The sequence below is a fragment of the Emydura macquarii genome, unplaced genomic scaffold, assembly GCF_026122565.2.
Source record: "Emydura macquarii macquarii isolate MOO-44397 ecotype Brisbane River unplaced genomic scaffold, CSIRO-AGI_Emac_v2 contig_1027, whole genome shotgun sequence".
Taxonomy (NCBI): Eukaryota; Metazoa; Chordata; order Testudines; family Chelidae; genus Emydura; species Emydura macquarii.
In genome coordinates, this window is record NW_027131164.1 from 18805937 (window position 1) to 18818801 (window position 12865).

The 12865-nt window shown below is 40.5% G+C and overlaps 1 protein-coding gene across 1 annotated transcript in view; it reads right to left on the minus strand.

The window, feature by feature from the left end:
• The window catches only part of SNTG2 (syntrophin gamma 2), a 429181-nt gene that overhangs the window by 12640 nt on the left and 403676 nt on the right, over positions 1-12865 (minus strand). The window contains exon 16 of the mRNA XM_067544886.1: positions 11917-12027. Coding sequence (XP_067400987.1) covers positions 11917-12027 — 111 coding nt within the window. The remainder of the gene's footprint in view (positions 1-11916; positions 12028-12865) is intronic.

A 12865-nucleotide genomic window follows, 5' to 3' on the forward strand; every position in this document is an offset into this window, starting at 1 on the left:
CCTTTAACTTAATGTCCGCATCCTGCTCAGACAGGGGTTCTTCCTGGCCTCCTTGCCAGGGAAGGCTCTTGATTCCTGACATCCCCACTAGGCGTGGCAGTGCCCAAACCAAATGTTCAGTTCAATCTTTCCCTTCTTGCAGGGTCTTTTCCCTTAGGTCTCCAGGCCTGGGAAAGGTCCTTTGCCCTCTTCGGGCAGGGTTTTCCCTCTCCCAGTCTTTGTACCTGCAGGGTTCTCTTCTGCCAGCATTCTGCTCCTCCTCCTAAACCCTCCTGGCTCTTGACAGCATCTTGCCTGCTCACACACTTTCTGGTAGCTCACCTCACTCTCACAACTCCAGCCACACCCTTTCTCTGGAGGGGAGGTTTTTAACAAATCCTAGGCAGGGCCTTGATTGGCTCCAGGTGTGTTAATTAACCTGGAGTAACCCCTGCTCAGCTACCAGGGGAAAAGGGACTTACTGAGCATGGGGCTGATATATTGGTCTTCTAGCACTCTCTGGTAGCCATCTTGTCTAACCCTGTCACATTAGTTAGGTGTTCTTCAGATTCTTTCTTGGCCTGCCTCATTATAATTTTGCAGTTGACTTGCCAGAGTTGCTGCTCCTTTCTATTTTCCACAATAGGATTCGAATTCCAGTTTTGGTATCTGATTTTTCCAATATAAGGTAGCAGTGAGTATACAGTAGAAGTAACAAAAGGACACTCAAGTTGTGAAGATGTGCTCTCACAGATGATCAGCACCAAGCTACTGAGGTTTTTTAAAGGAAAGCACAGTAAAGTGCTTTACGAGATCATAATATTTGAAATATGTTTTATGGTTTGAATATACAATTTATATTTTGAGAGGCAGATGCTTGTCTTTCTCGAAAGAGCCAGCATGCACAGAAAGTTACAGTTCATCAGAGTGTTAGTAACCTAATATGGAGTGTGAGCCTGAGATCTAGAGTCTTGGAGATTATGTGATACTCTAGGGTCTTGGAGATTATGTGCCTTTAAATAAAAAGCCTATATCAATGGATAATTTACAAAAACTACCACTATTTTATGTTGTAAAGCAATGGAATTTTGCTTCAACCTGTCTGGGTTCCTCTTCTGTAATGGTAGCATAAATATCATTAAAGCACAAATTAGCTGTTTAATAAACCTATAAATGGCAGTAAATTCAGAATTAAGGCTGAAACCTTGTTCTTAACTCATATCATTAAATGCATTTCTGATGCTATACAGCATTGCTGACTATGAAATATATTAGTGTTATCACTGTTCAGCACTTCCTTCAATCTTTAAGACTTGCAGGGTAGTCAGTCATGAGAATAATTCAGCTACATGTTGATATCTGTGTATATGTTTTATTAAAAAAAAAAGTCTTAACATTATTGAAACTCTACATTTGACTTGTTTCCCAACTAGCAGAAGTGCTTCTATACAGTTTGGTTTCAGCAAGGAAGACATACAGGAATACACAATTACCTTGAGAATGGCTAGAGTTTATGGTAATTCCAACTTCATTGACACAAAGCAGTATGGGATAGCTCACAAAAAAATCTGCTTCAGTAAGATTTCTAAATCAAAGTGGTCTGGAAATGCTTCACATAATCATAGAGAACCAGACTTTAAAAAGATCTCAGCATCCACAATCAAATGCAGATTTTCAAGAGCATTTAGGTAGGAGAATGAAGGAACGGATGTTCAGAAGAACTCAGCACATTGGGTACTGCAGGGTGCTGAGCACTTTTTAGATGTCTGGCCATTATTTGGGTGGCTAATTGGGAGTGGAGTTCTTGTGAAAAAATCTAATCCCAGTTGTGGGTGCTGAGCACTTGCAAATCTTGTCACTAGAGAATCAGTTGTTTAGGGCTCATCTTAGACGTGCTGCTAGGGAAATGGAAGATGTACAGAGCTTCAGCAATGGTGTTGGGAGGCAGAATGCCTCTATAGGACATGAGTAGCTCCTAGGCACTAGGGGGAGCATGCTGAGAGGCCTCCCTTGCTTTACATGTAGAACAGGTGTAACCTACGTTCATCCAAGTGCAGCCTGGCCACCCACAGTGGGCAGGGCTAAAACCCCATGCTGATTTACCTCCTCTGTGGCTGCAAGTACCAAAAGCAGCTCTAGTTCCCCCTCCATTACCCACCACCTCCAATTCTGTAGAAAATGTATTACTGCTTATTGCATTAAGGCAAAGAGGGCAAGAAAGGCCATAATAAAGCTAATCTGATTTGAACTGAAACAAACCTTTTATACAGTACATCCATTAAAAAAAAATCCTTATTCTGGAACGTGCCGAGCAACCGCAACTCCCAAGGATTTAATGTGAAATACAGATTCCCAGCCCCTTTCAAGATCAAGGACTAATATGTTATTAGTAAGGAAAAGGATAACATTTTTAAGACGAACATCTCTTCTGCCCTATAGTAAAACCAGTAAAGTTATAAACAGACCTAGGTACAGCCAGTATAGCAATGTAACTGCAGATGGGCTGACTATGCTGGTATTTTTTATTAATATTTGTAGCTGGTCAAAAGTATTAAAGTTATTTTTTTTTAAAAAAGAAGAGACAAGAATCTTTCAGGCTCCTGCTTTCATATGTGGCTAGTTAAATAGATTAAGAAATATTAGTCCAGAAATTACCCTGAAAGAATGAAAACTCTTTGGAAACTTAACTAAAGTGCTCAATGTGTTGTAATTGGTAGTAAATGACAGCTAGCTGTTAAAATATTCATTCAGGTTCTACATGCAAAATTAAATCTTACTGTGAAAGAAAAATGAAGTGTAAAATGTTAGTTAAAATCCTTTGAAGAAAGTAAACCCACATAATCCTCATTCTGATTTTTTATATCAGAAGCCACACCGTATTTATTCTGTCTTGCCTGACAGATATGGAGTATATATGGAAATCGATTTTCTAAATGCACATTTTATGCACAGTAGATGTAGATTAATCAGTATCTAAACTAGATATAAATACCAACAGAGAATAAATATTATTGTTTATATCTTTTATTTGCTTTTTTCCTTTAACTAAAATGAAGTGCATGGTCACCTTTTTTCTATATTATAATATAGCCTTTAATATAACAACTTCCAGCTTCAGTCAAACAAAAAAGCTTTAAACTTGAAATATAATGTTTGCAAGCTACATCACATAACATACAAAAGCTATCAAAGGATTTTAGGATTTGATCCAAACTCCAGTGAAGTGAATGGAAAGACTCTGACTAACTTTAATAGGTTTTTGGATCAGGCCCTGAGTGTGCTGTTAAAAGTCCTGGAGACATACACTATTCTAATTCACATGTTCAGCCCTCAGTAACATTAATGAGTATGTTACACACAGACCGAATGCAGCATATGGACCTTAGAAAAGAGCAAATTCCTTATGAACCTTATCATTTTATGCTCTAGGCTTACTCTTATCTAATCGACGTGCACTCACTGTATCAAGAAAAATGACTGATCAGAATGGGAATAATATACCAGATTTCAGACTGCTCTAACCGATGTTATATAAACAGTCTTTCAGTAATGAAAAGAGCTATCAGAGGTAATGTACTGTCAGTGTGGAATCCTCATTGATATCTGTGGGCATTCAATGCATGAAACAAAGTTAAAATATTGCCCTCAATGTATGTAAGAGACTATGTCTAATCTGGCAGGATTTACCTGCTGAATACATTTTGATTAGCATTTACTATTTTATAGAATTACTACCTGATATAATTTGCTTTTAATTGAAACATGAGCCTCACCTTTGACTAGCAAGGAATTTGACCACATATATTGAAGATATGTTTACTGGAAGTCATTTTTAATTATATTGATAACTAAGATTTGGGTCCTGATTAACGTTATACTCACTATAACACTTCCCAATCAAAGTTAGATTTTGTCACATTCAACTCATTAGTATATGTGAAGCACTCAGATGCCATAGTGATAAGGGCCATGGAAAAGCACATAGAGGAAATTAATAATTCTGTCTTCAGAGCAAGATTTGAAGTATGTGCGGTAAATAAGGCGTTTAAACATTCATTGAACAATGAGGAGAAAACAAAATATTGAATAGCTTTTCATTAAATGAGCACTATCTGTCCTGTGCATTGAAAGAGACAGGGTCCCATGGAAAAATGTGACCCTAATTAAAGACTGTATCATAATGCACATGCAAAAAGTTTCATAGGCAACCTTAATTCTGGCATTTCCTAACATTTGAGTGCTGACTTTGCAATCTTAATAATGTTCTTTCAGTATAGATTTTTTGTGCAATAATAATATTATTTATTATTTGTATTAAGATAGTTGTAGATGGCACAATCAAGGATCAGTGCCATTTTGTGTTAGACGTTGCATTGACAAGAAAGAACAAAGTCCTTGCTCCAGAGACCTTAGAGTGTGTGTGTCAAATGTGTATTTAGATAGATAAAACAGACAAACAGGCTCTGAGGGAGGCTAAAGTGACAAAATGAAGAGTGTTACAAAGAAAAAAAAAAAAAGAGAAATGTTGGCTTGTTTCTTGCCTAAACAATGTCAGCTGGGTAGTAATTTATAGGTGTAAACCTTGAAAGGGTTTCCTTTTTCAAGATGATCCCTCAGCTGAGTTTTCTGGATGGTTCTGAACTAACCCAAGGCCAGGAGAGGGACCTGAAGTGACTGATCTAGGGCAGCCAATTTGAAAGATTTTGATGAGTTTCTAGGGCTGATTGGGAGGCTGAGGGCCATGTTGCCAGTAAGGCAGCACTATGTATATAAAATGGGATTCACATGGTTCTGTTCATATTCATGTTGGTGCTTTATACATTAATGTAAACTTTATTGTTTTGAAACATTTTCAATCTGGCCAAATGATATCGTCAAGAAAGGGAAGAAAGAGGATCCAGGGAACTACAGACCGGTCAGTCTCACCTCAATCCCTGGAAAAATCATGGAGCAAGTCCTCAAGGAATCCATTTTAAGGCATTTGGAAGAGAGGAAGGTGATCAGGAACAGTCAACATGGAATCACCAAGGGCAAGTCATGGCTGACCAACCTGCTTACCTTCTATGAAGAGGTGACCGGCTCTGTGGATATGGGGAAAAGCAGTGGACGTGATATACCTTGACTTTAGCAAAGCTTTTGATTGTCTCCCACAGTATTCTTATTAGCAAGTTAAAGAAGTATGGGTTGGATGAACCAACTATAAAATGGATAGAGAGCTGACTAGATCATCGGGCTCAACGGATAGTGATCAATGGCTTGATGTCTAGCTGGCAGCCAGTAACAAGTGGAGTGCCCCGGATGTCGGTCCCGGGGACAGTTTTGTTCAACATCTTCATTAATGATCTGGAGGATGGGGTAGATTGCACCCTCAGCAAGTTTGCAGATGGCTAAGCTAGGGGGAGTGGTAGATACCCTGGAAGGTAGGGATAGGATACAGAGTGACCTAGACAAATTGGAGGATTGGGCCAAAAGAAATCTGATGAGATTCAACAAGGACAAGTGCAGAGTCCTGCACTTTGGACGGAAGAATCCCATGCACAGCTATAGATTGGGAACCAACGGGCTAGGCAGCAGTTATACAGAAAAGGACCTGAGGGTTACAGTGGATAAGAAGCTGGATATGAGTCAGCAGTTGTTGGAGGCCCAGTACAATTTGAGTTGCTTGACCACTGTCCTACAGGCCTAGCATAGCTTCAGTTGCTTGCTTGGCTATTTTGACCCCTGTAGCATGACATCTTCCAGTTGGCAGAGACTGAATAACCTTATAGATGTCTCAGTTTCTGCATAGCATGGCCCACAACAAGACAAAATACAGATACTGTACGCTTGCAGCTGTACATAGATAACAGAGATGGGAACAAGAAGTTATCTTTGAATGTCTATGGGTGCACTGTTTTATTGCCAAGGGGCATACTTTTACTCCGCCCCTCCTATCACCAGATGTTGTTTTGACGACCTCAATTATTAGGGTGAGAATGGAATGTAGTTAAGGGTGGAAACCCAATGTAGGTAATTAGTACATATGATAATGACAGAGAGATAATTAGGTGAAGGTTGTTTATGGAAGGGTAAAAATAGTCACCACTTAGACAAAGACAACACTTGACTTTGCGGGAAGTGCTGCCGGTTGGACCAGAGGATCCACTGACTCCCTGGCAGGGCCCCTGAAGAAAGCTGTTCCTGTATACAGCCTTCTGAGTAACTGCTTAGCTCTTCAAGCTTAGTGAGGATGATATATTGTAGTTCATTTTAGGCTTTGTATCTAACTCGTATATTTATAGAAAACCTTGCATATTAAACCTTATTGATGTGCAAATCGGGCGTACCGTGTCTCACTAGTATCCACACTGATCACAAAGTGTCCAGAATCAACAGCAGTGTGCCATGGTTGCCAAGAAGGCTAATAGGATATTGGGCTGCATTAGTAGGAGCATTGGCAGCAGATCAAAGGAAGTGATTATTCCCCTCTTTTCGGCATTGGTGAGGCCACATTTGGAGTACTGTGTCCAGTTTTGGGCCCCCCACTACAAAAAGGATGTAGACAAATTGGAGAGAGTATAGTGGAGGGCAACAAAAAATGATTAGGGGGCTGGAGCACAAGACTTATGAGGAGAGGCTGAGGGAACTAGGTTTGTTTAGTCTGCAAAAGAGAAGAATGAGGGGGGATTTGATAGCAGCCTTTAATTACCTGAAAGGGGGTTCCAGAGAGAATGGAGCAAGGCTGTTCTCAATAGTAGTAGATGACAGATCAAGGAGCAATGGTCTCGAGTTGCAGTGGTGGAGGTCTAGGTTGGACATTAGGAAAAAGTTATTCACTAGGCAGGTGGTGAAGCACTGGAATGGGTTACCTAGGGAGGTGGTGGAATCTCTATCTTTAGAGGTTTTTAAGCTGCAGCTTGAAAAAGCCCTGGCTGGGATGATTTAGTTGATATTAGTCCTGCTTTGAGCAGGGGGTTGGATCAGATGACCTCCTGAGGTCCCTTCCAACTCTAATCTTCTATGATTCTATATCATTTCCTCATTTGTTGAAATAAATATTGAGGGCATGAAGGATCTGGCTCAAAGTCCACATGGCAGCACGAGTGCTCAGGGCTAACTGCATATGTTGTTAAGGTTCCTCATATCAAAAAGAGCATGTATATGCAATTTTTTCCTCAAGTCATAAACTCCAACTTAAAAGAATTCTCTGATCCGTAAGCAGGAAAGACAATTTGCCATTGTTTGTAACTTCATTAGTACTTAGCCTTTTTTCCTCCAAATTTGTTCAGAGACGAATTACATGCAAAGTTTGACAATCTAGAATTTTTTTTGTTATCTGTATTAAGAAATGTGGCAGAAAAACATTTTTTTTTAAATGAGAGAAATGTATTTTTTCCACTCATCTAGAATCCAAGTATACAACGCAAGGAATTTTGCTCATACTTTGCCGAGAGAGAGAAAACAAAAAAACCTTTGGCCAGACACTAAGGATGGAAAATTTCAATCCCAAGAGAGTGTTTTTCAGAAAGCTACAATCATATGAAATTAGGGGTAATCCGGAAAACTGTTTTGCAACCTTAACTATACTGTTTGCTGTTAAGTTAACATTATAACTCTTCTGTACTGAGCTTCATTTGACATCTACTAGCTCATCTACTCAACAGAAATGAAACTTCCATTATTTGATGTCATCTGTTTTTCTCATTATTGGCTGCACTTCCCTTTTCATCCCCAACTACCTTCTTGAAATCTTTCTCTCAGTACCATAAACTCAGTCACATATACTATACCAATACTACATTTGGGGGTATCAATGCTATATCCTTATGTGTCTAAGCAGTAATTCTGAAGCCTAAGGCTATGTCTATGCTACATACACAGGTGGTGGTGTGTAGGGTATGTGTAGGGTAGGGAGCTGCCAGAGCCTTTCCTTTCTGCATCCCCCTGCCAGAGCCTTTCCCCACTGCCAGAGCCTGTCACTATGGTGGTGGGGAAAATCTCAGGCAGCAGGGAGACAGTGGGACATTGCACTGCTAAAAAGGAGCAGTGTAGATGCAGGAAGTACTGCGTGGATGTGTAGACAGCCATTCAGGGAACATATGCACAACACTCAGGCGTGCCTTTACTCTATTAACCAAAGCAGTCTGCAGTGCTATTAACACCCATATGGGGAGAGGGGATGCAGTGTATATTTTCTACAAGCAACCATAAGGAGCATGCAGTGTAGGCGTACTCTAAGACAGTTTCTCAACCTGTGGTATGCGTAGCCCTGGGGTATGCAAGACATAGGTAGGGGGTACGCGGCAAAAAACCCAGTGAAGGGAGCCGGGCAGCAGCAGCCGACTTCTGGGAGAACCAGGCAGCAGCAGCCAACTTCCTGCCTGGTTCCACCTCCCTAGCTAGGAAGCTGGGTGGCAGCTGCCCCAGTCCTGGGTATCTGGGCGGCAGCCGCCCATGTCCCACCCAGTTCCAGCTCCCAGGTGGGAGCCCGGCAGCAGCCTCCTGCGCCCTGCGAGCTGGGCTCGCAAGTGGGTGGCTGCCACCCATGCCCCAGCTCTGAGCCGAGAGACAGCCTCCCATGTCCTGGCTTGAAGATGAGCAGCAGCAGCTGCCTGCCACCTGCCCACATCCCCAGGTCCCAGCCTGCGCGGAAGCTTCCTCTGCCCCAGCTCGGAGCAGGTGGCAGTCGCCCACCTCCCAGGCTGGCAGCCAGGTGGCAGCCATCTACAACTTGCCCAGAAAGCCAGGCAGAGAGCCCAGCGGCTTGCCCAGTCCTGGAGTCGGGCTCTACCCGCAACTATGACAGTCCCAGATTTTACCAGTATAAAAATCTTAAAATGGGCCCACACAGTGTGATTTGCCCCAGGGCCACACCCCCCTAGGGATGGCCCTGGGGAGCGCTGCTATCCACTCTGGTGGGCCACTAGTGCCTGTTTAGACCTCACAAGTTCCCACCTGTGTGAGGAGAACACCATGTGACCCCGCCATCAGGCCACAGTGATTGGCTGGCGTTGACCTTTGTTCCTATATGGAGAAAGGGAAGGAGGGGAGAAACAGCAGGGGTTTTGTGATCTGCACAGCCACACAGCATTGCAGAACTCTTCTGCTTTATGAGAAATACAGTTGTCCAGTGGAAAAGGAGAAAAAGATTGCATTTCTCAGAGTGGAAAACTGAGTGCTGGGGTACTTATTAAAATTTTCAGAAGTTAGGGGGTACTTGCTACTTAAAAGGTTGAGAAACACTGCACTAAGAAACAGCATACAAACAGGAATTATTTTGGGTAAGTCCTATGGCTATGTTATGAAGGAGGTCAGATGAGATGATCACAGTGGTCCTTTCTGTCCTTAGAATCTATGAATTTATGAGTGACACCCTTATTCTCATGCCATTCAATCAGCTTTCATTCTGTTCTGTCAACATTTGTACTGTACATATACATTTATGTGTATAAGCACACACATACTTTGTACTTATGTCGCCACCTTCAATTCGAAGATCTCAGTGTTCTTAACAACCATTCAAGAAAATACTTGTGAAGTAAGGATGTATTTTTATTCCCATTTTAAAAATAGGGATATTGAGGCACGTAATGGTAAACTGACTGATTTGTCTATGGTCACTCAGCAAGCTTCCTGAACCCAAAGCTTCTGGATCCCCTATTAACCCGTGCCTCTATTCTTCATATATAGGATCCAGAATGGTAAACACTCACTATTGGGTGTGATGCTTACTAATCATGAGTAATTCAACTAATGGTAGTAAGCACAATGGTAAATAATAAAGCTGGCTGGAAAATAGTTTGTCTTGTCAAAATTTGACTTTGTTAAAAAAAATATATTTAATGTTTTTCATCAATCAAAAACAAAAAAAAAAAAGTGGTGAAAACAGTAAAACCCCAGAACATTTTCAAGTGAAAACAATAAAAAAAAAAAGAGTTCAGTTTTTAATCCAAAAAGACCTGAAGAGGTTTTTGATTTTTCAACAAAAGATCTATTTCGTCAAAAGCAATTTTCCTTTGCAATAAATACTGAACCAGTTCAACAGTATAAAACCACAAAGGAAAACAAGTTTAATTGTGGTCTTCTTCTTTTATGATGGTAAAAGAAGCTCAGAATATTTTTTCTTGCTAACTTTTTAACATTGAAAAGATCAGGTGTTGCCTACCTTATTGTTTTGCATATAGTCTATGGAGGACAAGTGGGATTATAACTTTACAAGTGACAAGAGACTAAAATCTGTCCATCACAAGACAGAAAAGGATTTTTAGAATGTTTAAAACTCTTGTTTTTTCTGATTATGCCACCTAAATCACTTCACTGACTTCTTCTTCTGGACACTATCACATGCAAGCTCTTTCCCATTGCCTTCAAAACTATGCATGACTGTTTTCCCCTTCTTATCAGATTGTATTTCACTGTTGAATGCATTGTAGCTGTAGCTATGTCGGTCCCAAGATATTAGAGAGACAAGGTGGGTGGGATGATATCTCTATGATCTTGAATGAACTCCTACAGGAAAGCAATAAATGATAAAAAGACAAAAACACCTTATCACTGTGGGTGACCACTTTTCACAAAGCAATCACTCTATCAACCCTAATCCTCAAAGGAAACATGTACACTTTCAAAGACGCAGCAGGGAGTTTAAATTCATTACCTACTAGATACTAAAAATCATGGACTGAACAGAGACACTAGATTTATGGCTTATTACAACAATCTTTTAATCCAATAACCCCCTCCTTTTTGTCCTATGATGGCATAGGTGTTAACAGGCCATTACCTTGAACGGTCCCTTACAATATGTGCTAACTATATATGCTAAAGAATCTGTTCCATCTTGCATTTAGCTTTGATGCTGGGCATAGGCGGTAGGTAACTTCCCTGGCATAGCCGCCTCGCCGCCAAATGTATGGGCCACGGTGGCTCCGCTTCTTTCCATCCCTCATGGGCGGGCGGCAGGTAATGGAGGTGCTGGTGGGCTGGCCCAGCCAGGACTGCTCCAGGACCCAGTGCGCCAGCTGGGACTCAGGGGCCTGCTCCACTCCAGCCAGGGCTCGGGGGGCTGCCTGCCTGGCCGGGGCTCTGAGCTGCAGTGTGCTAGCTAAGGCTCATTTGGCTCAGCCGGACACTGCCCAGGGATTGGGAGGAGGCTGCTCCATGCCGGCTGTGGGTCAGGGTAGTCTGCAAATGTGAAAGCCAGCACTAGGTCTCTGAGTCAAACCAGAACTCTGAATCTGTACTTATATCTAGATCTGAATTCTTAGGCCAAAAGTCTTGTCTAAGGTTAATCAGAGAAAAAAAAGGATTGTGAATCATACGGCAGTTGCCATGTAATCAAACTATGTCTTATCACTGCTTAGTACTTGATCCTGCACAACGCTGCATGCTCTCAGCACACTTTCAAACCAATCGATTCGATGGGAGTTAGTGTGTGTGTCACCCTTTGCAAGACTGTGCTTTTATTTAGGCACTAATAATAGATGATGATAATAATAGTTACAAACTAGGTTTTAAAAATCAAAGAATCAGAAAAATCTACTTTTTTTCCCTAAAGTTCCAATTTTACCACATGGCATCTTGAAAAATATATTAAAATACTTACAATATTTTATTTTAAAGTATTTTTCATATATCCATTTTAAAATCAGAGTTTTAAGGTATTGCACCTATTACTGTATAACTCCATTGAACAAAAAAGCACTTCAGAGAAATTATCATTCTGAATGAATATACCACAGTTTTTCAGAATACATCTCAGGAACAGAATCACATAGATAGTGTAATAAATCGATAGCTACCACAGGACTTTTATTTGTTGCACAGCTTCTAGAGAATACGAAAAAGATAATACATGATTTAGCTGTTCATTGGAAACATGCACAGCATTGAATATAAACTCTCATTTGACATATATTCAATTTCATTTTTTTTTAATGGAGAGAATATGTCAACTACCTTCATCTCAATTTGTCTGGTGTCTAGATTCTGAAAAAGCAGCTTTACTCTTGTTTTTCCATCATCTGACGACCCCTTGAGCTGAGAGAATTTAAACCTCCAGAGCACATTCTGCAAAGAAATAATGTTAATTAGGAGTCTCTGACATTATGCTCTCGTACCCAGAACTTAGCATTATTGAGCAGTTTTAATCAGACATTAAGTTAAAATAAATGATGGATTAATATTTTTGGGCAAGAGGATGGTTGTATAACAAATACAATTTTACAGCTCTACTTCATACATAACAGAAAGATACAGTTGTAGTACTTCCCCAATCCAACATAAAGAATGACCTGGAAACGTGGTCAGGAAGCTGAGATGGGTTACCCATTATAAGGGTGTATAGAGATCAGGGTAAAATCCTGCATCTATTGAAGCCAATGGGAGTTTTGCCATTGAATTCACTGGGCCAGGATTTCACTCCAGACCTTAAATCTCTCAAGCCTCACTTGGCTCAATGAAGATAATAATACTTCCCTACCATACACCAATATTGCAAAGCTTAATTCATTAACGTGTGTAAAGCGGTTTAAAATTCTGAGTGGATAGGTGCTATAGAAATGCAAAGCACTATTATGTGTGTTATTCAGTCCTTTGTAAGCCAAGAAATAAGAATCCCAAGGTCTGTGCCAGTCTCTTACATAGGAATAAATAGAGCTGTGTGAAGTGAATCGTTGGGTTTACTGGGGTATTTTTAAAAATTCTGAAGACAGACTTATTAAAAATCAATCTTGGGAAATGAATTATGTTAAAATCACTGTAGTTTTCTGTGCTTCTCAAAATATTTTCCATACATTGCTCTTGGAGTTAAATGTTAAAAACAAAAAACAAAAACAAAAAAACTAAACAATCAGACTATAACTTTCCTTCTATGTTTCTGTTCCCTCCAATAACATTATGGAAATTC